At 36.1% G+C, this 26,753-nt stretch overlaps 1 protein-coding gene across 1 annotated transcript; it reads right to left on the bottom strand.

The window, feature by feature from the left end:
• Window positions 1–6,666: 6,666 nt before the first annotated feature.
• LOC135719251 (dysbindin) lies at window positions 6,667–25,490 on the bottom strand. The gene is made up of 4 exons (XM_065241878.2): window positions 25,325–25,490; window positions 10,544–10,693; window positions 10,107–10,250; window positions 6,667–7,244 (listed from the first exon to the last, which is right to left on the bottom strand). Exons 1-4 carry the CDS (start codon window positions 25,365–25,367, stop codon window positions 6,982–6,984), a joined length of 600 nt encoding a protein of 199 aa, XP_065097950.1. The 5' UTR covers window positions 25,368–25,490; the 3' UTR covers window positions 6,667–6,981.
• Between the last annotated feature and the right edge of the window lie 1,263 nt (window positions 25,491–26,753).

The following is a 26,753-nucleotide window of genomic DNA, read 5'->3' on the forward strand; positions in this document are numbered from 1 at the left end:
TGTGCCTTATATAGTACCTGTATGTACACAGACATTATAGAGAGCACTTATGTTGCTTACACGCTTCTATAGGACCGAAAGCAAAGCTTAAATGTTTTGTGATTTACTCACCACTCGATGTACAGTGAACGAAGAATCGATCACTCTAGTGTAGCCATGTGTCAGAAACTCACATGTTTAGAGATCACTCAACATCTGTTTTACCAGCTAGTGTCTGACCTTGAGCTTTTCACCACTACTTGATTTCACCAGTCAGGACTTTATGCAGTAGTGTTTTTCAAACAGGCACAAGACAGCTTTAAAATGATGTAATAAAACATTTTTTACAAGGTAACTAATTCGGATGACCACATTCGTTTTGTAAGTTTTTTAGAATTTGCTTTCGCCTTTGTGACCCTGTTGTTAAGGGTGGGATTGTTTTTGTTTCTTATAAAAAAATTTATGTTTTTGTACGATTCACGTTGTGCAAATTCATACCTATTAGCCAACTCGTAAAATACGTACAAATTCACGTGAGATCAGGCAGAAATTAAGCACACTGTAAAAAGTGAAATTTGGATCTACTTAAAAAAACGACTTCTCTTAAAAACTAGGGCTGTGACGTTCCCCATTAAAAAGACCTGCCTGAAATCGATTCTGAATCGCAAGGATCCGATTCTGTGTTTCATGCGGCTCTGTGATCAGTAGGAAGTCCTTATCAGTCTGAGTTTGAGTCGTTTATAATGTGAATTTTAAAAAAAGCAACACTCGTCAAACACAATAATAATAATTCAAAAATATTCTTTATTATCATGAAAATACCTGAAACAATCTGAAAAACAGCGATATAAATATTCATGTAGACATTTCCTGGAAATAGGGTTATGATACTTCTTCTGTGGCACAAATGGAGTTTCTGCACGAGAGCGCCCCTTGGCTTTTGGATGTGCCGGCATTTCACCGTAATTCATTCAAATTCATTTTAATCGTCACAGCCCTAAAACACAATGATAAATAATTATTGTACGTTTTTGTACAATTCACTTTGTGCGAATTCATATCTTTACCTGTCCCTAGCTCGTAAAATACGTACAAATTCACGTGAGATCAGGCTGCGTATAAAGCAAAAAAAACTTAAAACGTAACCACAGGTCGTATAAGCTTTGGCCGCTAGAGGGCACTAATCGCTTATACGTCTCTTTCTTATCGTATTATGGTGCATGCATGAACGAACTATTAGGTCGTACAATACATACAAATTCACATGAGATCAGGCGGAAACACTGTAAAAAGTGAAACTTGGATCTTCCTAAAAAATGACTTCACTTAAAATCACTTAATATAATATAATAAATAATTATCGTAGGTTTTTGTTCTATTCACTTTGTGCAAATTAATACATATTAGCTAACTCGTAAAGTATGTACAAATTCATGTTATACGTATACATTTCGCACACTGTAAAAAGTGAAATTTGGGAAAAAAAATGTATATTCAAATGTTCTTACCTTAAGTAAAACTTTTAAGGTAAAAAAACTTTTAAAAAGTATGTAAGGGTTTTTAACTTAAATTTTTTACTTAAAGTGAAAACATTTTAGTTGAGAAAGTTATTTTTTTCAACTAGCTTTAATTTCTTTTAAGGTGTAGTAATTTTTAAGTTAATCCAACTTTCACTTTTTACAGTGCAGTACAAATCAGGCAGATGATAAAGTAGTAAAAATTCTTTAAATATTTTGTATATATTGTTTCCGATTTTTTTCAATTTGTCCAATTTAAGTAAAATGCCCTTTAATTTTTTTTTAAAATACAGTTCCATTGTTCTCCTTTATTATTTCATTTTTAAAAGTGCATGTGTGTTGTGTGTGATAACACCAAGCAGAATTTCATAAATAATGATTGATAATGACTGTTGGGGGTTTCATTTGTCAAACAAGCTGAAAATCTTGTTTCAATATTACACCACCGTTTGAACCTAGAATGATATGGCACACTGCCGAATGTCAAGTAGAATCTATATCAATGATTTTCACAGAGGGCCTCTTTTAACAAGTCATAGCTATGTTTAAACACCCCGCCTCTGTTAAAAAAACACATCCAAGCAGATATGCTTTTGAAATGAAACGTATGCATGTAAATACATTAAAATCATCAAAGAAGTACTAATATTTACTATTTATGGAACTGGTATGACCTTATCCTTTTTGTTGATTTTGTTAGTTTGGATCCTGTTGCTGTGGTTCATGAACATGAATTGCCACAATACACAAACAAGACTATCAAATAAATGAGAATAAGTGTCTTTAACCTATATTTCTAAAATAATTAAATTAACAATTGGAAATTTCACTCTTTAACGCTCTTTGTCTGTGTGTAATTATTTGAACAATTTTAAGATATACAGTGTAGGCAAACAGCAAATGTATCTTATATACAGTATCCCAAAATACAATTCTTATACTTTTAAGCCTTCTTTTCTATTGTCTGAATAATGTCTCTCATCGATGTGTCTAAATGAAGTCCCACTGCATTCCTCTGGAGGGTTTTGGTCATGAAAGTAAGGAGCAGTTCACACGAACACACATAGTTCATGGACTCTTCACCTGTACACTTGAATTTATTCACCTGACCCTGATCAAATCTGATGCAGAAATCTGTGGAATGCTCGCTAGTTTTCCGAGTTCATGAGATTCCAACAAGCATTTTTCCCTAGTGTACATTAACATTCATAAACAGATGCTTTTATCCAAAGCAAACGGCAGAATGAGTCTAGGGAGGCAATACAAAGAAAAGTGCAATTGATACAATGCTGGTTTATAGAGTCAGATAAATATTCAATATTTTATTCCACTTTTAAAAATTAAGGGGCTTTAAAGGTCCTTCACAGTGATGCCTTAGAAGAACCATTTTTGGTTTCTTAAAGATTCACCATTTTTCTATCTTTAATCTGAAGAACCTTTTTTTATACAAAGATGCTTTTGTGAAACAGATGTTAAAGGTTCTTTATGGAACCATTTAGCCAAAAATAGTTCTTCTATGACATCATAAAGCACCTTTATTTTTAAGGGTATGCAGAGCATTCATCCCAAGTTCTAAGTGTATTTTGCAATTACAGAAAAAATCTAACTGACAATTGAAAAGTTAAACACAATCGACTGAATTTGTTTCTATATAAAAAATTTGAACCGACGGCTGATAAATGAATGCTTAAAAATTATGCATTGCAATAAATGAGGATAAAATGGATTTGCTTTAATGTGTATGCAACATGGGCTATCAACTTCTTTAAATAAAATGAATATTGTGAAATATGCCAAGTAGTTGGTAGCTAGTTAAGGGGTTAGGCTGGTACACCATCTGCCAAAGTAGTTAATAAATGACTTAAATCTTATTTAAATATCTTGCTTGTATAAGTTTTGGCATAAGGTGACAAACTTTGGCTTCAGTATCTTCACGTGTCAAAAAGTTCCCTTGTCAGGTTTTTACCCCGCTTGCCCATACTTGTCTGTGTCTTTACATTTTTCTAAATAACAAACCACTTTCATGATTTATTTTCACCTAAATGCTGTTGCTCCAATCTTTAATAGTTTGATTAATATACATTTGGTACCAAATAAAAAGTCTTAAGGAAGGCTTTTAAACCTATACTTTATAAACATTAATGAGTAGATAAGTCTTAACACGACTGGTAGTGTTTAAAGCGATTAAAGTAAGATCAGCCTTAAGCTGAATTTGGAGCAGTTCCACACAAGTTTTTACCAAAAGTTTTCAACCGTATACTAATATCTCAGATGTCAATATTTGATGGCTTAATATATGCGAGGTATCTGTTTAAGTTATTAAACTTTTTTCAAATGATTTTCCAAGCAGTGGTGATCTTAGACCCTTTATAGGGGGCTTCAGCTGCACCCTTTCTGTAAAGTAAAAATGTGATTTATATAAAGTATAACAAGAAGTACAGTCTGTTTTCATATCAATTGTATTCCTAAAAGATACTTTGACTATTCATATATATAATTCAAAATACACAATTATAAATAATTGTAATATATGTAAATTAATGTATTAATACTAATTAATATAATAATAAATAAGATAGAAAGACATCACAATGCTCTTTTCACAACTAAACCCCCATAAGAATGAAATCCTAGAACCGCCCCATGTTTCAAAATAAGCGCAAATTTCAGAATCGTCACATCCATAAAAGAGAAATGTCACATCCATAACATTGTTTCTTCTTCATAGATGTCTAATGAAAATTAAAATATATATTATTTATTATTTGAAGAGCAGTCCCTGCTTCATTTGATGTGTATTATTAATTCTAGTTTGTTCATTTTAATTTACAGAATTTGTACAAAGTATGTTCTCCCAAAATTTCATTTTTTGTCACATCCAAATGTTTATTTCCCTCATCAGAAATGTAGGAAAATATAAACAGATGGTTCAATATATTGGTAATAAATACATTTTCTGAAAAAATGTCACATCCATTACACTAGAATTGCTAAACTATTTCTGTCTTTTGTGCCATTCAAATGTGAAAAATTTCCTAGGCTTTACTGATAGTAAAGTTAAACATTCATCAGTGAGGAGGCATTTTAGAAATCTGGTAAGACGAAACCAATTTCTGAAGACAAATCTTTAGACTTCTTGTCGCAATTTATGTATGAACAATTCATCGTCAACCTCCTATAGCTGGAATTTGGTTTTATTTTGCTAGCAAAGCATTGTGTGTACAGCCAACACACACACATACACACGCACACTCACACACACACACACACACACGCACACACGCACGCACGCACGCACGCACGCACGCACGCACGCACACACACACACACACGTTCTGGTTTCCATGTTTTTTGGGGACATTCCATAGACGTAATGCATTTTATTCTGTACAAACTGTATATTCTATTCCCCTTACCTGCCCCATTCCCTAACCCCAACCATCACAGGAAACTGTCTGATACCTTAGATTTTCAAGAAACATCATTCTGTTTGATTTATTAGCTTGTTTCCTCATGGGGACATCAAAATGTCCCCACAAGGTCACAAAAATACTGGTATTCCTATCTTTGTGGGGACAATTGGTCCCCCCAACGTGATAATTACCCGGCCGCACACACACACACACGCACACGCACACACACACACTCACACACACACGAAAAAAAAACAATACTAAAATGTAAACATTCATAACATACATTTGCAAAACTTACAGCATTTTAAACTCTCTCTTTTTACATTTTAAAGTCTCTTTACAAATCAACATCAGTTTGTGTGAGAGCATTACAAAATATCAGTGATGTGTAACTATTTATGGCTCTGTGATCTAATCCCCACAACAAAAGACGATGGATGTGATGAAGTTGATATGTCATTCCTGTTACACAGTATTATTATCATAATCATTACTGTAATAACACTTTACAATAGAGTCTCAATAACATCATTGAATAAATGCCATAACAGTCAGCAATATATTTTAAGATCATTAATCTTTGTCAGTGTTAGTGGGTACAGATATCATTGCCTATTGTTTGTTATTTTATTGTGCATAAACTATTGCTAACACACGCAATGCATCATTTTGAATGTTTAGTAAATTTTTAACTTTACATCTACTACTTAAATCTGATAAATGCTGTATGAGCATTGTTTAATATTAACAGCTTATTAGCCAACTTATTTGAACTAATTCAACCTTATTGTAAAGTGTTACCATTACAGTACTTCATTGGGTGTTATGCACTTTATCTTATAAAATTTAAATAATCCAGGCCTAATTAAACATTAACTGATAAATAACACAAGTGTGCTCTTAAAAATAAAGGTGCCGTAGAAAAAAACCTTTTGGCTGAATGGACCTTTAACAACCTTTCTGTTTCAAAAAAACTTTCTTTGTAGTGAAATAATAGTCTTTAGATTATAAAAAAGATAACGAATGGTTCTCCTATGGCTTCACTGTGAAGAACTTTTTAAGCACCTTTATTTTAAAGTCCCAATGAAAAAGACAACTCTTAATTTTATTTGAATAGTGTAGTGTTTTTTATATACAATTTATCCGTGTGGGTCATTTTTTTTTTAAATGCATGTGCCCTCATAAACTTTGAAATCTAAAAAAATTTACTTTCGTCCTCTTGTGGCGATCCTTCTCTGATAATGTCAGCTAGATGGATTGGGCGGGTCATCCATAAACCCCGCCCCCTTCAACTACTGCAATTTCCATTTCTGAATGAAACACTTACTTTTCTATATCCAATCAATACACATTAGCCACGCCCGCTATTTTCCTTGTGTGACATTCGGTTTCACTTGGCAATAAAGTCTTCCTGTTCACAGGGACCTTGAATTAAAAAATGAGTTCACCACCAACATCATCATCATCATCATCATCATTCAGAAAGTGACATCATTTTAGTAGGAAAACTATGAATATGTTTTGTGATTTTAGTTTTGCTCACATTTCACCCTGTCTGATAAATTAACAGAAACCTATATATTACACAAATTTCACGGAAAAAAATACACCAGAATTAACCTTAAAATGACTAAATTCAGTAAAAACCCTAAATGTCAAATCTTCACTGAGCAATGGCCAAACAAATATGTTTAGATATCTTGCTAATATGTAAATCATTAAAATCACAATAAAAAAAATTTCTTACTAGTATATACTGTAATTTCAAAGAAGCAGGTCCTTTAATTGCAACACAGGCATATTTTTTGTTGCAGAATTTCCTTGTCTCAAAAGGTAGTGAAAAACAAGAATGACCCTGATAAGATGAATGGTTAGATGTCAAAGTGTAAAGGACACTCCTAGTGTGGGAGAAAGAGGACCTTGAATGAGAAGTTTTATTTGAGAGTTCAAGCAGGTCTTTGGTAGATTTGATTTATGACTAAACCGGTCAATCCACTTCTGAAACAGTCTCAACCTGGACAAACATGCAAATATTTCTCAAGGGGGTCAGTAATAAATGAGAAGGCAGTTTATGATGAATGGGCAGACTCGTCTATAGGGGCATCCCTGCCTGTGGGCGTTCCCGTTTCTAACAAGTGGTCTTCCTGCTCGTCCTCATCGTCTGACTGGACGACGGGAGTGTTTGATCCGTCCTCATTGGACGCTTGGCTGTCACAGGTGGAGTTGGAGGAAGTGGACAACATGCGTTCTTTGACCTCACAGGAGTCGTGACTTCTCGAAGACACAAGGTTTTTCAGCAGTTCATGTTCTTCAACAGCAGCGTGGCAGAGAGCTGTAGAAAAAAAATGGATTTTTAAAGAGGTTGTAAGCAGTTATGTTTGGAGAAAGGGCTGTCAAAAGATTAATCGCGATTAAATGCATATATACATACATATATATATATTTATTTATTTATTTATATTTATATTTATTTATTTATATTTATTTATTTATATTTTGATATATTTTATATATATATATATATAAATATATATATATATATATATATATATATATATATATATATATATATATATATATATAAAATATATATATATAATTTCTTAAATTTATACATGTATGTGTGTATTTATATAGACATAATAATTAGACACAATACACACACAAACATATTATGCAAACACAAACTTTTATTTTGTATGCGATTAATCGTGAATTAATCTTTTGACAGCTCTTCTTGGAGTTATCAGTTCTGTTATGTATCTGAAACTCTCTGTAATATCCTTAGACTCTGTAAAAAACAGAAAAAAGTCCCTGCCTTTAAATCACTTTGTTCGTTCAAGTAAGCTGACATGTTTATGGAGGGCAGGATGTTGGCGAATGTGTGTTTGAAATTAGTGGAAATTACTAAAATGGTTGACACAACAGCATTTAAATGGACAACCATTGTCCAAAGTCCTAATAATGCCTAATTTCCTAATAATGACGTGTGGGTTCTATGGCGTATGCTGTGCGTATCTGCACACCTCGTCAAAATTTTAACAACACATCAGTTTTATGTGGATGGCAAGCGCTTTGACTGGTCCGCTAAAACCCCTCTCGTCAGGTAAAAAAAATCTGCTGGCCTAAGCTAAGGAGTGATTTAACTCAAACTGTAACAAAAGTCACTGTCTATTTACCTCCATCACTGCTGGACTTCTTAATCATAGGACCTACGCTGAACGTAAAGGGCGATTTATAGTCGTGCGTAGGTCCTACGGCGTAGCTACGGCGTAGGCTATCCGTAGCCTGTGCGTAGCTCTGCGTAGCCTGACGCGCACCTCACAAAATTTCTAACAGCGCGTCGGCTCTACGCGGACCGCAAGCGCTGTGATTGGTCCACCAAAACCCCTCCCGTTAGGTAAAAAAACTGCGTCATAGGTATTTCCGTTTGAGACGGTGAAAACAAAGATGAGCCAAGTTGAGGAGTGATTTAACCCAAACTGAAACATAAGTCGCTGTTTATTTACTTCCATCATTGCTGGTCTTCTCAAATTATACACAACAAGTTGCTATTTCTTCTTCGTTTGTGGGTTAACTTGCTTAGCTTCTTCTTCTGTGACGACTTCTGCTGCTACTGTGGTTACACGCGTGATTACTGCCAACCAGCGGTTTCGCGTGTCTTTGCACGTCGACGCGGACGGCGACGCACAAGTATAAATGAAAACCGACGCGGAACCTACGCCGTCGCTGCTACGCCGTAGGACCTACGCACGACTATAAATCGCCCTTAAGTGTCCAAGTCTTTATGCTCAAGTTTGAATGAGTTTATCCTATATGCTAAACATCTTCATAAATTCTGTGTAGAAATAAAAGGGCTTTACTAGAAAATCATTTACATTGCTAAGTGTCAGCTATCATGAAAACAGCTGTCCAAACACATCACACCTGCTTCTGTGTCATCACTTTGCCAAGGAGGTCTGTAATCTAAAACATATTAAGAGCCGATCGGCTAAACTGTAAATACCAGGTAACTGATTGCTTTACATTGCAAAAATACAACTTTGTCTGAATACACAGCAATTTTTGAATGGCTGTCAATAAAGTAAGATGCTTTGTAGTTACAACATCCAATAACACAGGCTAACTGCTATAGCTATCCAGCCATATCATTATCTCCTGCTCTCTGTCTGTCACACATATGGAGTTTTTACAGGGCCGGTTTTTGGAGAGAGGAATTTTCAGTTCAAATCATAGTGACTACAGAAAACCCTAGGGCTCTATCATACACCCGGCACAATGTGTCTTTTGCTAGTTTCAACCTGGCGCAAATATCATTTTCACATTTAGCTCCACGTTGTTTAAATAGCAAATGCATTTGCACCCATTTTTGAGCCCATGGGCGTTCTGGTCTGAAAACGAGGTGTGTTCAGGTGCACTGTTGGCGCGTTGCTATTTTGAGGCAACTAAAATAGACAACGGCATTGACCAACAAAAACCTGCTCTAAAGTCTAAAGTCAATGGCGCAATGTGTTTTTTGTTATTTAAAGAGTGCATTAGTAATATGCGCCTATAAACGGGACGACAACGCGGGTTTGCTTATCACATACATGAATGCGCAGCAGCACAAAAACGCTTTTAAATATGAAAGATTAAAGGATTGAATGTAAAAGATTATTATTGAGTCTCTTGGACATAAATGAGGACTAATTATGAGACGTTAGAAGGCACAAAGAGCTGCTTCACCTGCAGCCTGGTAAGTAAATAAATGCGCTTTGCTTTAAACAAATGCATCTGTTTTTAAATGTTTTTTTAATGCTACCTCACAGATTTATTGTATATGATGACTCTGTACCTGTGGATATGGACAGATGAGAAACATTTTTGGCTTTAGACAATGCGCTTAGATCGTTAAAATAGGGCCCTTAGACTTTAATACATCCCATAATACTCCTTATAAATGTACGCTTGCTTGGATGCCTTTTTTTTACTCGACCATGCAGGCTCGACCAATCCCAATCTCCGCCCACACACGCATAGAATTGTGGGACAAGACGATGAAGGTATCTCAGGAGTCAGGAAGTAAACCAAACATTGGATTCAGACATGACTTGATGCCTTTCTGCCTAGGAACACTGCCTCCAAAAGCAGCATTTTAGAGATTTCGGGGTTCAGCCTTTGTGGCAGTGACCGTCAGTGTAATTTCAGTATGTACCTGGAAGTGGAGATGTAAGCGATGGCTCCTCCTCGCTAGCGCTGAAGAAAACGTCCAAAGTCTCCTGATCAGAGATGTCCAATAGGTCCATCTGCTCCAGCATGTCTACATTCACCTCCATAGAGGAGATGCTTCCTAAAGGTGCTGCAAAGGAAGGATGGGACATAACATATGACTGAATATTGTGCATTTATGATTGTTTATTCACCTTCATACTTTTATTTCCCTAGTGATGATTAAAATACAAAATATGTGGTTTTTGTTATATAAATTGATATCCAAATATTTGTCATTACTTATTGCTGCTTTCAAACATACACATTTTAATGTTTGACCTTTGTCCTTTGACTTCAATGTACAAACATTTTGATCATTTTTCTGTGATAACCAAAAGCGCACGAGGTCAAATGACCCCTCTCATGTGTGTCGTCACTTACGTCTCATATAGTCGATCTGCAGGTGTGCAGGTGAGAAGTAGACATCAACATCATGTTGAAAGACCTCTTCAAAAAAACGCTGTCTCTCTCTCAATCTTATCTGCTGACTCGGCTCTGCGTCCAAGACTCTCTGTGTGTGATCTGTGTCTGCTGTGAATAACAACAGAGTTCATATCAGCATGTTAGCAACATTTACATGTTTACATTGTCTGAAGAAATCATGAATGATGTTTGGTTGTACAGAACGAGCAGTTGTGATGCTAAAGAGCACAGCACGATGGTGTCATTTGGCCTGCTGCAACACAGTTTTTAATGCGGTAGTTCAGTAAAAAATGCATTACCCTCAAGCCATCCGAGATGCATGTCCATCATCTTTCAGATGAACAAAAACTTTTAAGCCCTAAAAAGTGCATCCATACCTCACAGAAGTAATCCACCTGGCTCTAGGGGGTTAATAAAGGCTTTCTGAGTGTAACTGATGCGATTTTGTAAGAAAAATATCCAGATTAAAACTTTGGCTTGAGGGTGAGTAAGTCATGGGGTAATTTTCATTTTTTTTGCTGAACTATCCCTTTAAGGTGGTCCCATGTAGTTTCTAGACTGTTCTGAGATATCGACAGGTGGTTACTGTCAGAAACCTCCACTGAGAGGTGATAAGACTGAACTCATGTGCAGTTTATTATCACTGAAAACTAAAATACAAAGACTTGGCTTGACTTACAGCAGGGGTTTACCAACCTTGGAGATCTACCGGAGATTAACCCTCCTGCATACTTCACTTACAACCCTGCTTCAACACACCTGCTTGTCATTTTTAACATAGCCATGAAAAGCTTGATTGGCAGGTTCGTAAAAAAATCAATTTTAAATCCATATTAATGTTGTATTTTTGTCCTTTTATAGAAATAAAAAATATATTAAAATCAATGATATAAAATTTTTACTATTCATATTAGCATATGTAAAATAAGTATGAGCTATTTTTTGATGCGAGGGTAACTGTGATTGATTTTTTTACTTTTTATTGTCCACAAAAACTAAGACAAAAACTAGTAGGCAAAACTTTTTAACACACCTTTAACAAATGCTCAAAAAAAATTATATATGCATTTCAGTTGTTATGTTTATATTACTATATAGATTATTATTATTATATATGTGACCCTGGACCACAAAACCAGTCATACATTGCACATGTATATTTGGAGCAACACCCAACAACATTGTATGGGTCAAAATTATTGATTTGTTTTTAGTGCAAAAAAACTTACATATTAAGTAAAGATAATGTTTAATGAAGATATTTTGTTAATTTCCTACTGTCATTTTTTTGTTGTTTTAACTTACAAAGTAGTAAAGTTTAAATTAAAGGTTATTTTGACTCTTTTTTTTAAAAGTTGAATTAAGTCCAATTTTAAGGAAGCACAAACACTTACTTTTTACCGTAAATATATATATATATATATATATATATATATATATATATATATATATATATATAAAAATTATTATTAATATGTGTTGCTAAGGACTTTAACTTTAAAAGCGATTTTTTCAATATTTGGATTTTTTTGCACCTTCAGATTCTAGATTTTCAAATAGTTGTACAGTAGCTTTGCCAAATATTGTCATATCATAACAAACCAAACATCAAAGGAAAGCTTATTTAATCAGATGAAATTTTTAATATAAAAAATTGACCCTTATGACTGGTTTTGTGGTCCATATATTATAGCAAAAACATTCAAAGATTTAAAATATTTAAAACAATTTGTGATCTACACTGCACTTACATTTTTAAGTTTAATCACCTAATCACTAGTCAATGCAGTTAAAATGAACTTAAAAATGTAAGAAAGATTTTTTACATCATAGATGAACGAAAATAATAATAAGCTTGCCTTTTCAAACGTTCCTCATAAACAATAAACTCAGTTTCACCAGCAGGTGGCTAAAGTTGCCACTTGTGATCCCAGTGCTGAACGTACCATTTGGTTTTCATCTGTACCATGAATGATGTCATTTTAAAAAGCCACATGATACCAGAAACAACAAAGTGTATGCCATCCACTCCTCTGATACTATTAATGCAAATCATATTCAGCTCACAGTTCACCCAATATCTGTGAAAGAAATATTGTTGCTTAAAGCAGCAAAATCTCATTGACTTCAGCTGATATTGTAATAAACAAGAGGGGCTGAAGGAGAAGCTGAAATTGATATAAAAGAGAACATGCTGTACCAGACACTGTGCTAAAACCCAAATAAACATGTGACCGAATGTCATGTGTGTGATGTCCCACTATGTTTAACCCTTCTTTACTTAAGCTGTAAAGCTTCAATGAACTTATCCAGACAGTGAGCGTGTAATAAAGCTCTTAGGTAGATAAATATAGTACGGCATGTGAATATGTGTCTGTGTGCGTTTTTAAACTAGCTGTGAATTTTGGGACAGTTTTGGCCCATACAGATGACTCTACTAATAATTTTATTAAAAAATGTGTATTGCTATGGTACAAAATAGCACGGTGTACAAATAAATGTGCCATTCACATGACCTTTGTCCTGGAAGCTAAAGAGAGGTTAGTCACTGATGGTCTATATATGAAGATCATCATGTGTGACAACACATGTACCACTATATCCAAATAGACAATATGACTCATCCCTTCTACACAACATAACCAACCAGAGATTTAATATGGGAAATATATCATTTGACTTGCATCATTTTATTTCTTACCATTAACTAAGATCTTAACCTTAATAACAATCAACCAAATTATGGGTTCCCAATTGAAGAAATAACCAAATCTTATCAGAAAATGTAACTATTTACAAAACTATATCCAAAAATGTATGATTATTAGAAAAAAGAAAGCTATAATGAAGCCCCAGTCCTAAACTTGTAATGTAATTAACAGTAATGTCACCAGGTGAAAAAGCTTACAAATGAGATTGTACGTATGTACGTGTATGAGATTGAACAAATTCATATGAACTAGCCACCTCATAAACCAGTTACAAATTGCCCTGATAGGCCTATTGTGTTGAAAGGCAAGCACAAACATCTTTGGTGGTCCAGACATTCTGATGGATTAGCAGTGGCATGTGGTTGACTAGAAAAACTCAGCCGGTAAAGATGAGACAAAGCATGCAACGAATTATACATGAAAAAATACATATAAACACTTTTCAGATGGCTTAAACGGACTATACACGGAAATACACATAAACAATTTTCAAAAGGCTTAAATGGATTATAATACACATAAACACTTTTCAAAAGGCGTAAACGGACTATACACGAAAATACATATAAAATCTTTCAAAAGGCTTAAACGGATTATACACGGAAATACACAAACACTTTTCAAAAGGCTTAAACAGTCTATACACGAAAATACACATATAATCTTTTCAAAAGGCCTTAACGGACTATACATGGAAAAATACATATAAACACTTTTCAGATGGCGTAAACGGATTATACACGGAAATACACATAAACATTTTCAAAAGGCTTAAACGGACTATACAGAAAATACATATAAACACTTTTTAAAAGGGTTAAATGGATTATATACGGAAAAATACATATAAACACTTTTCGGATGGTGTAAATAGATTATACACGGAAATACACATAAACACTTTTCAAAAAGCTTAAAGGGATTATACATGGAAAAATACATATAAACAATTTTCAGATGGCGTAAATGGATTATACAAAAAAAACACATAAACACTTTTCAAAAGGCTTAAACGGACTGTCTACACGGGTCTACACATATACACTTTTTTAAAAAGTTGCCTTAAGTATGAGTGAACAACTGGTTATGTCTTAACCGAATAAAAACATTTTATTGCATTCTGTCTTATAAGCCTAACAAACAGTTGCTGCTAAATTCTCTGTCATTATTAAAGTTAATTTAATAACATAAGAAAAAGAGAAAATCACTCACTGCTCCTGACTGACAAAATTCTGTAACTTTAAGATCGATCCATATTCATTTTTAAATGAATTATTATTATTTGCCAAAAATCCTTAGAGTTAAGTTGCTATTTGAAGTAAGTTTAAGGTTTATCATGAAGTTTAGATTTCCTAAACAACTTTACTGAAAGTTACTGCTTCATTAACAGACTTACATTATGTTTACATCTGTGCTAGTAATGCAGTGCATTATAGAAAAATTTATCTAATGTAAGGGTAGTGTGAAGTAATCAGCAATCATGGGATTCATTCATGCCTTTTTGATACAGGGTTATACATTGTTTTCTTTCATGGACTATGGACCCCCTAAAGTAGCCTTGCCCACCCCATATATAAAATTCTAGTTAAGCCACTGTTTTTCCGGAAACTATTGGTAGAGCTGATCTGCCTTTTAGATAAAACTTAAAGTCTTTGTTTATATGAAGAATGCAATACTTCTCTATAGGTACTCAAGATTAACATGAGATTAGCAGAAACACTTTGTGTTATGCGACCTTTAAGAAATGCAAGCTGACATGCTACTAAAATGCTGTCGGGGGCACCAGCATACCTGCATCTATTGATAACATACAACCCACCAGTTATGCATTTTCTGAAAGGTTTGCTCGTAAGACAGGTTCAGTCTGAAACTGCAACTTTCCTGTCTTTGAAAAGTGACATAAAAGCACCCATCACCTGAAATAACAGCCCTAAAGCACACAGAAAGACTCCAAAGAATTAGACAAAACATTCCTGTCCTCAAGCCATTAAAACACATCCGACCACACTGAGAACTCCACCATATTTAGAAAGAACAGACTGAGCTTTTAAACCAGGTCTAAATTAGGAATAATGTAAAGATTACACTGGTGTGTAGTGGAAGTGTTGACCTCCACAGCTGCTGTGACCAGACGGGCTGTAGACAAGCCATTTAAACACTCATCTGTGTCTGAAAATACGGATGGTATTGCCTTTACAAGCTGCATTACGTCTTAATCATGTGCATAGCATCATGTAAAATACAATGCACTGATGCATTCTTCGATGTCTGTGATATCCCACAACGCTGTGCATGCCGTTTAGCGATTGGTTAAAAGAATTAAGTTGGCACTCGATAAGTGGTTGTCTGCTATTTTTGTGTCATCACATTGTGTTTATATTTGGTAGGCAAAGTATAAACAATGTTTAAAAGCTCTTGTTTGCCACCTGTTTAAGATGAGCAGAACTTTAAACAATTTATTTTATCTATTAGTTATATTACTCAGATGCTGCTGACGCACAGAAACATTAATGTCTCCTGCAAATGTGGATGAACATTTTAACAACCTGATCTTAAAGGGACACTCCACTTTTTTGAAAATATGCTCATTTTCCAGCTCCCCTAGAGTTAAACATTTGATTTTTACAGTTTTGAAATCCTCTCAGCTGATCTTCGGGTCTGGCGCGATCACTTTTAGCATAGCTTAGCATTCATTGAATCTGATTAGACCATTAGCATCGCCCTAAAAAATAACCAAAGAGTTTCAATATTTTTCCTATTTAAAACTTGACTCTTCTGTAGTTACATCGTGTACTAAGACCAATAGAAAATTAAAAGTTTTGATTGTCTAGGCAGATATGGCTAGGAACTATACTCTCATTCTGGCGTAATAATCAAGGACTTGCTGCCGTAACATGGCTGCAGCAGGCGTAGTGATATTACGCACTGCCCGAAAATAGTCCCCTGCTATTGAAAGTAACCAAGGGGACTGAACTTACCTGTACATTCAGAAATTCATACTAGACTAGACTACTGAAGAGTAGATGCGCTTAACACTAAGCCTTAAACTCACATGCTAGTATCCAAATGTCAACTCATTTAACACGGTTAAAAACAGTACCTCTCTTTTTCCATGACCTCATCCATGCTTAATATATTTAAAAGCAGACAGGCGCCCATACACTGATGTTTATAGAGAAGCGTGAGAGAAAAGACAGAGGCACTTAAAACTCCACAGACGTGCCATGAATGGATGAATGTTACATAACTGAGGTGGTGTGAGAATGGGTCCTTGAAATCGGTCATGCCTTTCAGTCAGTGTATGACTTTGTGTTTGTTGAAATAACATGGAGTTAATTATCAGGTTTTTATTATTGGTATGTGGTTGAGAAAGGAGCAAGTCAGAAAAATGACTGAGCTATTCTCCTTTTTATACAAACCTTGCTGACTACAATTGCATTTAGTGAAATGCCAGTGCAGTGGATTCAGTGTTTGTCTATGTTTACTCAAAAAGCTCTGGGCGACTTAACATATAGTTATACCCTGTTGATATCATATTCACCTAAAGGAGACATTTCACAAGACCTTTTAAAGATGCCAAATAAATCTTTGGTGTCCCCAGAGTACATACGTGAAGTTTTAGCTCAAAATACAACATAGATCATTTATTATTACATGTTAAAATTGCCCATTTGTAGGTGTGAACAAAAATGTGCCCTTTTAAATTCAAATAAGCTGATCTTTGCACTAAATGGCAGTGGTGTTGTTGAATAGTGCAGGTTAAGGGGCGGTATTATCCCCCTCTGACCTCACAAGGGGAGTCAGATTATAATGAACTATTTTGCAGAGAATGGTTTACAAAAAGTTACTGGGTTTATCTTTTTCACATTTTCTAGGTTGATAGATACACTCAAACATGGAAAAAGTCAGATTTCATTACATGACCCCATTAATTTTATTAGTGGTGGTGCTTGCTGAGAAAACATCAGACCACTAACCCAAAGCACTGCAACTGTTTCTCCAACCTTTTTTTACTTGAGCAATATTTAAGAACATAAATATCTAAAAATAAATTGTGTCTCTTTTCAATTGATTCCGTAAGCACCCACCTTAAAACAACCCAGAACACTCTAACAACCAAATAGCAAACAACTAAAAACCCCTAGTACATATTAGCAACCACGTGCAACATGCTGGCATCCACTATGAACATCATAGCAACTTCAAAGTCCTGCTTGTACACTTTACCAACCTCACACAGAACAACTAGAAAGCACCTCTCCAACATCCAATAAAAATGCCCTAGCAACGACAAACTAATGACCTGGCAACCACCCAGACCATCTTAGCATCATGTAGGGCAACCAACTCACATTACTATAGATGCGTCATGAATTGCACACTTATGCACAATTCTGTGTCAGTTTGACTTTGTAGTAGTGTGTTCACATTGATAAAAGAAAGTGCACTTTACTGGATGATGCACTCATTCAACCGAATAAATGAAGTGTGTAAGGCTGTAAATTTAGCTTACTTAGCGCGGGAGAGAGGTGGGCCCTAAGAGCAAACTTCACCTGCCTAGACTATTATACTTTAGCTCATGTTGGGCAAAAAAGATAGCACTGACATCAAAAGTATGATGAACATAATTTTCCCTGTCTGGGAAACCGGCTAATACCTTCAGTTAGTCAAAAATGATTATATGCGTGGGACGATACTATTCTTTAAAATTCATACACTAGAGGTTTGAGCATAGTTTAAGTGCACAGTGTTACGTTTGTCATTTGGGTCATTGTGTCCCTATAGCTCGATTGGTGGAGCATTGCATTAGCAGTGCAAAAGTCATTGGTTTAATCCAAAGAGAATCCATGGACTGATAAATGTACCTTGAATACACACTGTAAAGAATACTTGCTGAACTTTCATTTTTAAGTTAAATCAACTTGATTTGGTCTAATTTTCCTAATATTGTAGAGGATAAATCTACAAGAGCGAGCGGTGCTGGCAACATGCTCCGTGAAGCTAAGCCGATCATCAATGACCACTCCCAGGTTTTTGGCCGTCCTGGAAGGCGTGATGGTTGAGGAACCTAGCTGAATGGAAAGGTTGTGCTGAATCTTTGGTTCAGATGATATGACAAGCAGTTCTGTCTTCGCAAGGTTAAGCTGGAGATGGTGATCCTTCATCCAGAGTGAGATGTCCCTCAGGCATGCCGAGATGCGGGCAGAAACCGTGGGATCATCAGGGTGGAACGACAAGTGGAGTTGAGTGTCGTCTGCATAGCAGTAGTAGAAAAAGCCATGTTTTCGAATGACAGAGCCCAGGGATGTCATGTATATCGAAAAGAGCAGCGGTCCAAGCACAGAGCCTTGAGGCACCCCGGTGTCAAGACGTTGGGGTTCGGAGACTTCACCTCTCCAGGATACCCGAAATGACCTATCTGAGAGGTACGACTTGAATCATAGAAGCGCTGTGTCAGAGACACCCATAGACATGAGGGTCGACAGGAGGATGCGGTGATTGACCATGTCAAAAGTGGCAGATAGATCCAGTAAGATCAGCACAGATGATTTGGAGGCTGCCCTTGCCTGCCTTAGGGCCTCAATGACTGAGAGCAGCGCAGTCGAGTGACCTCTTTTGAAACCAGACTGATTGCTATCCAGGAGGTTATTTTGTGTTAAGAAAGAGGAGAGCTGGTTAAACACAACGCTTTCAAGAGTCTTGGCAATGAAGGGAAGAAGAGAAAGGTCTGTAGTTCTCTAGCATAGCAGGATTGAGTGTGGGTTTCTTCAGCAGCGGGGTTATCCGAGCCTCTTTAAATGCTACGGGGAAGGTGCCAGTGGAAAGGGATGAATTGATAATGTGAGTGAGAGCAGGGAAAACTGACAGAGAGATGGCCTGAAGGAGATGGGTGGGTATGGGATCTAGCGGGCAGGTAGTCGGATGGTTAGAAGCCAAGACCTTGGAAACATTTGCTTCAGATAGGAGAGAGAAGCAGGGGAGGGAGCATGTCTTAGAGGTTTGAGCATGCGCAAGAAGCGGCGGCTCGGAAAACTGACTGCAAATAGTTTTCGTTTTCTTCACAAAGAAGGAAGCAAAAAATAAGGTTGAATTAGCTTAAGTTATTTAAAATAAAAAATTCAAGTGCAGCAATATATTTTTACAGGGTAAGTGATGTAAGGGATAGCTCACCCAAAAATGGAAATTCCGTCATAATTTACTCACCCTGTTGTTATAAATTTATTTGTTTGGGTGAATTGGGAAACAGCAGCACCATAGACTTTCATAGTAGGAAAGAAAATAACTATGTAAGTCAATGGTGCTCAAAAACGGTAGAAACATTGCTCAAAATATCTTTGTTTGCTTTTAGCACAACAAAGAAATGTATACAGGTTTGTAACAACAGTAAATCAATGATAACAGAAGTTTCATTTCTGGGTGAACTATCCCTTTAGTGTAAATGTAAAAGTAGCTGTACTTATATCATGTAGTAGTGCAAACACTAAGACAGACTGTCAACCTTTTAAAACTACTTAACAGCTTTGGCTTTAATTGACAGTGAAGTGAAACTTATCGGAACAGCAAAGTAGAGGATAATGGAGTCAGATTTACCGTAAAGTAATAATCCATTCATGATCAATTTAAAGTCAATGACCTCACCATGAGGCCTTCACCAAACCATCCAATACCATCATTCATTAGAAGAGTAAACAGCCACATGAGAATGAGATCATTATTTATCTTGTTTCCTCCCAGTCGCATCTTTTTCTACCATCCATTCGCTGTTTGTCACTCTGTGTTGTCCATTCATGCTGTAGAGGAGCGGGGAAGGCTGAGTGAGGCTTGTTGGATCAAAGCAAAAGAAAGCAGGATTGTCTGGAAGGATTGATTTGTCATTCGCTACAAGGCAAAGCTCTGTCTGCACCTCTCACCAACCCCCAGCTTTCAGTGTGTCACAGGGAATCTGGCACTGAGGCACTATGGGTTTTATGATTTGGCCGGGCACCGGACATGACATGCACCTCTCATGCTTGTGCCAAAAACAGCAACTTAAACTGTAAGCTGCTATTATAAATATTGCACTTTCCCATATTTATAGTAATATAACTGCAATGTTTCCTGGGGGGGGGGGGGGTAATGATATTTTATGCATTCTGACTTATTGTACAAGAGAACAAGAGTTGTAGTCATCATGCTAAACATAAGCAAAGTGTCAAAAAAGCAGTTGAGCTTGTGACAGACTATTTCTGGGCCAAACTCACGCCTCCTTTTTTCTACAAGTTTCAGAAAGTTTTTTTTCAAACGGGGGTATTCATTACAACTGACTGACCCCGTATTCCTTTTATGGGCTTTTACCTCCAGAAAAGCATGCCTGCCCTGCAAATCAAGTGAGAGCGAGAAGCCGCGTTAGCATTCCTACGTCGAGTTGAAGTCACCGGTATCACTGCACAGCAGGCGACAACTTTGTTTTATCAAGATGGTTCAAAGAAGGTGTTTTTGGATGTAAGGAAAATAAAACCTTATTTAGCTTTCCCTGTCTTGAGACAACAGTGGATGCAGTTTGTTTTTCCGGACAGCACATTCACAATTGCGAAAGGGTTTATGATGTTCCATTGCTTTACAAACAAGGCTCAGTTTGACAATGTAATATAATGGCAATTTTTTTAAGTGTCTGTTTTGAAGCCATAGCCATGGTTACTATAAACTAAATCTGTTTGGAAAAGAGAAGTTCTTCATATTGTCTCTCTTTGTGTTCCACAGAAACAAGAACCTCTTACAGGTTTACATCAAGATGAGGATGAGTAAATAATGACAAAATTCGATTTCTCCTTTAGATCTTCTTCAAAAATGTATTTAGTTTGCTTAGTGACAGATTTTTGCATCACAACAAGAATTTTAACCACACATCAACCTCTTCCTGTCATCTCACCCCAAAACCTTTCCTAAAATCTAACCACTGACATTCAGAAGCAAGAATTCGGAAGCGTTAAAGCCATCCACCATATAAAAACAGGACACGGGAAATGAACTTTCCAGATGAATGAGTTAAAAGTTCATTTGTAAACCTTTGGGACTGGAAAGGACAAGTCCTTATTTACAAACAGAGAAACCATACCATAAAAAAACAAGAATGAAAGGCAAAATCTGGAGATTAGCAGGAACTCATTTTACCCACATAAAACAACACATGTGGGAAAACAGAGCAGAAACAACCAGAGGTTTTAAAAGGAATGTGGATATCAAACCCTTTAACCAAATTTAATGAAAACCTCGGATGTGGCATGTGGTGTTCAGCAGTAGTCACAAACTATTTAGACACTTTCTTATAATCCCTGTACACATGCCTGTAGCCTTCATAATACATTTACATGCATTGGGCAGTCATTTTTATTCTACTGTGCATTCAATCTATACTTGCAACAGAATGCATGTTTCCTGGGATTTGAACCCTTGCCCTTCAGAGCTCACATGAACACATAATAGATGCTTAACAGATACAGACACATAAATATCTCTAACTAAATCTGCATTTCAAGCAGTGTATAGATACCAGTGGCGGATGGTGACTTATTTTTTCGAGGGCGCTTGATGCGAAGTTCGTCACAACATGTATGTAGCCCGTCATGTAATTTCAGAATATGTGTTTTGCGTGTCGAGTGATCCTGTGTGCATCACGTGTCTTGTCAAAATAAGTGCCTGCTGCAGATACATCTAAAGGGTTTATGATAATAGGGACGCTCGCGTTTGCCAGATACTCATACTCATTTTTACAAAACACGTAATGCACATGGTTCCCATAATGCAACAAACACATATTTTGAAAACACGAGCAACGCACATGACACTCCGAACACTTATTTTGAATAATGAATAATAAAGTATAGACCCTTTTACAGCCCACGTGATCAAATAGCCTGCGTGCGCATTTGGGAAGTGGTTTTATTCCCCATTGGTTCTAACGTGTTAGCAACTCAGAAAGTTTATTAAAACGGTTTTGCAGCATCAAAATGTCTGGTTGTTGCGTTTGGTTGCACTAATATAATATATTAATATACGTATATGTATCTGGCACCTTTATTTTTGGCCATCTGCTAACGTCTTCTATCCACTCCACTATAGTACACGGATCTGGTAGCTGTGTTGAAAAAAATAATAAGTCATCTTTTTAAAATAACTTTCTCTGTCTGTGTTGCTTCACTGCCGATTTTTGCCTAAATGCGTGCATACGCTGCCACATCGTACCGCGTACTACATTGTGTACAAACAGTAAAAGGGTCTATATGGCTGTGTATTAATAATGATGAAGTCCACAGCACAGCATTTCTTATTCCTGTGTGTCATATGAGATAACTGAGCTGAGGTATGAAAACAGTCTGTTATTATTTCAGTCAACTCCTAGGGTCACCAGGGTTTCGTAACGGTCTCAAGTACAATGTGATGATGTCACAGGTCTGTTATGAAAGATGTGATGTCATGGCGATGTCACAGTTTGTCAGTTTAGTCACAGCTGTCACTGTTCATCAATGTTTCTCCTCTGTATCGCTCTCAGACTTGCTGTGCTTTTACAATGTCACTCATCAGCATGAAGATGCACTCTGTGTGCTAAAAGCTTTATTGTATGTTAACATTATACTTTAAGACTTCTTTAAAATAACAAAGTTAATTATTATCCACTGCCATAAAGAGATTTTTGGTTCTGATGTTCTGATACATTGAGCTGGTGCTTTTAAAGAGTTTAAATCTGGTTACAATTTTCCAGACCATGTCCCCTTCTTCTAAATATAAGGCTGCAAGATATATTGAAAAAAAATTAACTGAATGATTATAATAATTGTGTTATTTACAGCTAAATTATATTATGTCTGTGCAGAGAGGGAAAAGAAAGCACTGTAAAAAATAATACGCTACTTAAAAATATATTTTTGCATCCACATTTTTAAGTAAGTTTTACTTGAAAAGTTTATCTCATTATTAAGTAAGTTATCACACATTGTATTTTCCTTCAATAACATATAGCCATATCTCAAAACATGGTCAAAATAAGCTTTTATGACATCACCATGACTTTATAATGATGAACTTCAACCATGAAGTCATGTTATATTTTGAGCTCATGTTTTCTTTATATCTGATACTCTTTATAGTCATGTTGCAGCATAAAAAAGGAGTGCTTGCTTAACCTCATTCACTCGCTGACCTATTTTAAATGCACCTAAGTTCTACTGTCCATCACTTCCATTTTCATATTCAGGAGAAATTGGTATTTTTTTGTGAGTCTGGAATCCCCCTTTAACCACTTTTTCTTAAATTACAAGACAAGCACATATTCAGATTCAGTGCATAGTCTTGTGTATGTGTGATTATGCATGCTGAAGATGAAGCAAACCCCAGCAAAAGCCAAAATTTCCCCAGCACTCAAAGAAGTCATTGTAATCAAGCTCCCCTCTTTGAGACGGTCAATTCAGCCTCTTTTATCAGGCGACCCCCACTTCATCCTATAGAAACACTGAGAATCCACAAAAACCTACGAACGTTTAAGCAACCGTAAACCTTCATTAGTACATTCCACTGAACTCATGCCATTATATTTAGTCATTGTGAAAGTACAGCCAAACTAGATAATGTGCACCAGAGGAAGAGATCGTGTTACACATCAATGACCAGCTCCTAAGCTATGAAGGTAAAAAAAAAACCTTCACAAAAAATTCCTTTCCACTTTAGAGAGATATGGTGAACTTATATCATCAGACTCATGACTTTTACATCAGTAACATATGAATGATCATGAGTTGTTAAAGCCCAGACAATTAACAGTGTTTTCCGAACAATTACCATTCCTAGAGAAAAAGTAATTCAACAAGACCTAAATGACACCACCCTAAACATCTGGAGTGAAAATCTGTTGGACAGACATCACATTTTACTCATAATAGTGTGACAAATTCTCTTGAGGCCAACCTAATTTACAGGCGCGCGCATGTGTGTGTGTGTGTGTGTGTGTGTGTGTGTGTGTGTGTGCTAGGTCAGTGAATGTGGGAATTTGGATTGTACCCACAGTCTATCAGATAAAAAATGGCAGAAAAACAATCCTTTAGTCAGGATACCCATACTAAAATCTAGAGTTAAGTTCATCACCCATAAGCTACAATGGTCTGCTTATTTAGCACTTTAAGGGGTGGTTTCACATACAGGGCTTATCCTGGTCCCAGACTAAAATGCAGGTTTGATCTGGCTCAATTTTAAAACATCTTGCACTGACACATCTTAACATACATCCGTGCCATTGTTTGAGTCAAAATGCACATACTTTGTAAGGTATGTGTTCAAATTCTACTTAGATGTCCAAATAAGGCCTAGTCCTGGATTGATCTAAACCCTGTCCGGGAAACTGACCTTAAGTGTTTGCTCAAAAAAATAAAAGAAAGTCCATAAAAAAAATAGCTTATTTTAAAATAGATTTGCCATATTTTAAGAAAAAAATATTTTAAGCAAAACTTAAAGAGAAGTCTAACAGTAGTCTAAACCTAACTGGGGTTCAGACAGTTTGATAAACTCTTTCCTTCTTCAGCCAGACATATTATGTCCAAATAAGGAAGGGATTTTTAAATAGTACTGAGGAAGTCCAAGCTGTGTGGTTATCTTGTTTTCTTTAAATACACTCACCTACATTAAACTACCTTTTAAGTCTGACTACGCTTATAACTTGATTTAGGTATGTTGCCACAAAAGTTCAATGTGAAGAACTGTATCCTTTTTGTCCTGACCAATGACCGCTTTATTGTATGTGTGCACTTTAACTGACTGTAAAAAATAATAAACCCTGAAAATATTGATAAACTTATTTAAAATATTTATTTAGAAATAGTAAATGAAATGATTGATTATTGATTACACATTGATCAAATTGGATTAAACAGTATGCCAACTAGCGCGTCTTCTATATACACATATACATGACTGGCAGGTGACTGTTAATCTCACATCCGGCAGAGGGAAAAATAAATCAGATTTAATGTTATTAAAAAAAGAAGAGAGCTGAAATACTCACACGTCAGGCGTTTGTTAGGGATGTTTGTTCCCCTGGCACTCATGATGAACTGATGGGAAGCAGCAGGACTTTAGACCGGACTCTCACACAGATCATCTCATCCCTGTGACAGAAGCTGTAGACTGACTCTCATGCCAGTGATCGAGTATCTCTGAGCTATAAACACTCAGACCTCAGGACTGGACATTTGGGTTATACCAAGTCGTCCCGTAGGGGGGGATGAGAGTGAAGTTTACAGCTGAAGAAAGAATAAGGGAGGGGCTGAGTAACAAGAGAGGAGGTGCCAAAAATATATCCTGTTGTCTCATGCGTGTTTTGTTTATACACATTAATTTACACATCAGGCCCGGCTCCACGGGTGAGGGGCAGAGTAGGCCTGGCCCACCCATTCAGAGGCTTGGCCCACCCTGGCCCCACACCACATAACAGCCAATCTTTTGGCCAAAAATCTATAATGTTATACTATATTAACAGACGTGAGAATAATTCTTAAGAAAAACAGCATTTCAAATAAAATTTTAATTTTTAGTTTGTAACAAGTTTGTTTTTGTTGATGTAAATAGTTATTTTAAAAGAACTGCCCTTTTTTTATTTACAAGAATAAACCCAATTCTTACAGTTCATGCTTCACTCAAGTAAAAGTTTATTTTAGTTGATGTAAATAGTTATTTTAAAAGAACTGCCACTTTTTATCAAATCTAAAGTTACTTAATTGATACAAGATCTGTTAAGGGGTCAAAACAATATTACAAATGCAAAAAGAGAGAATGTAAAAATAAACATGTTAACCATTTATATATATATATTATTAAAAATGAATAAAACACAAACACAACAATAAAAACAACCCTAACAATTGTCTTCAATATATAATATTAAAACTCAGGGCTCAACATAAAGGACTGCCCGGTTGCCCGGGGCAAGCGTGAGAGACGTTCGGGTCAGTAAAAAGCATTGTCACTTGCCCGATCGGGCCAGTGCTTCACCCTCAGTCACTAAAATATATTTTCATCAATGTATATTATTTAACATCTGGGAAGCAGACATTTACTTGGGTAAAACACGACGAACGAAACAATGCAATATTTTGCAAAATTTAATGTCAGTTTACAGGTAAAGCAGAAAAGTTGGGAACCTTTTTTAGTTGGAACATGTTTGTTGTATATGTGTACAATTATATTTTACTTGAATTATTATTTTTAAATATGTGACACGGACATTTTTTTACCGGGGCCAGTGAAAATTTTGGCAGGGCAAGTAAATACATGAACCACTGGCCCGACCGGGCCAGTATAAAAAAATATTTGCGTTGAGCCCTGAAACTATAGACATATAGACCCCCCCCTGACCGACCCACCTGGAATATCACTTCTTGGCGCACCTCACCCTTACAAAAATAACCATGGTTTTATTGTGGTAAAAGTGTAGT

The sequence above is a fragment of the Paramisgurnus dabryanus genome, chromosome 14 (genome assembly GCF_030506205.2).
Source record: "Paramisgurnus dabryanus chromosome 14, PD_genome_1.1, whole genome shotgun sequence".
Lineage (NCBI taxonomy): Eukaryota > Metazoa > Chordata > Actinopteri > Cypriniformes > Cobitidae > Paramisgurnus > Paramisgurnus dabryanus.

Excerpts from the sequence above, each read along its gene's own strand:
- LOC135719251 (XM_065241878.2), bottom strand. The coding sequence starts at position 25,367 with ATGAGTGCCAGGGGAACAAACATCCCTAACAAACGCCTGACGT. Across the intron at positions 10,694-25,324 it reads CCCTAACAAACGCCTGACGT|CAGACACAGATCACACACAG; the intron begins GTGAGTATTTCA and ends TGTTATTCACAG. Across the intron at positions 7,245-10,106 it reads GCTTACATCTCCACTTCCAG|CTCTCTGCCACGCTGCTGTT; the intron begins GTACATACTGAA and ends TTTTTTCTACAG.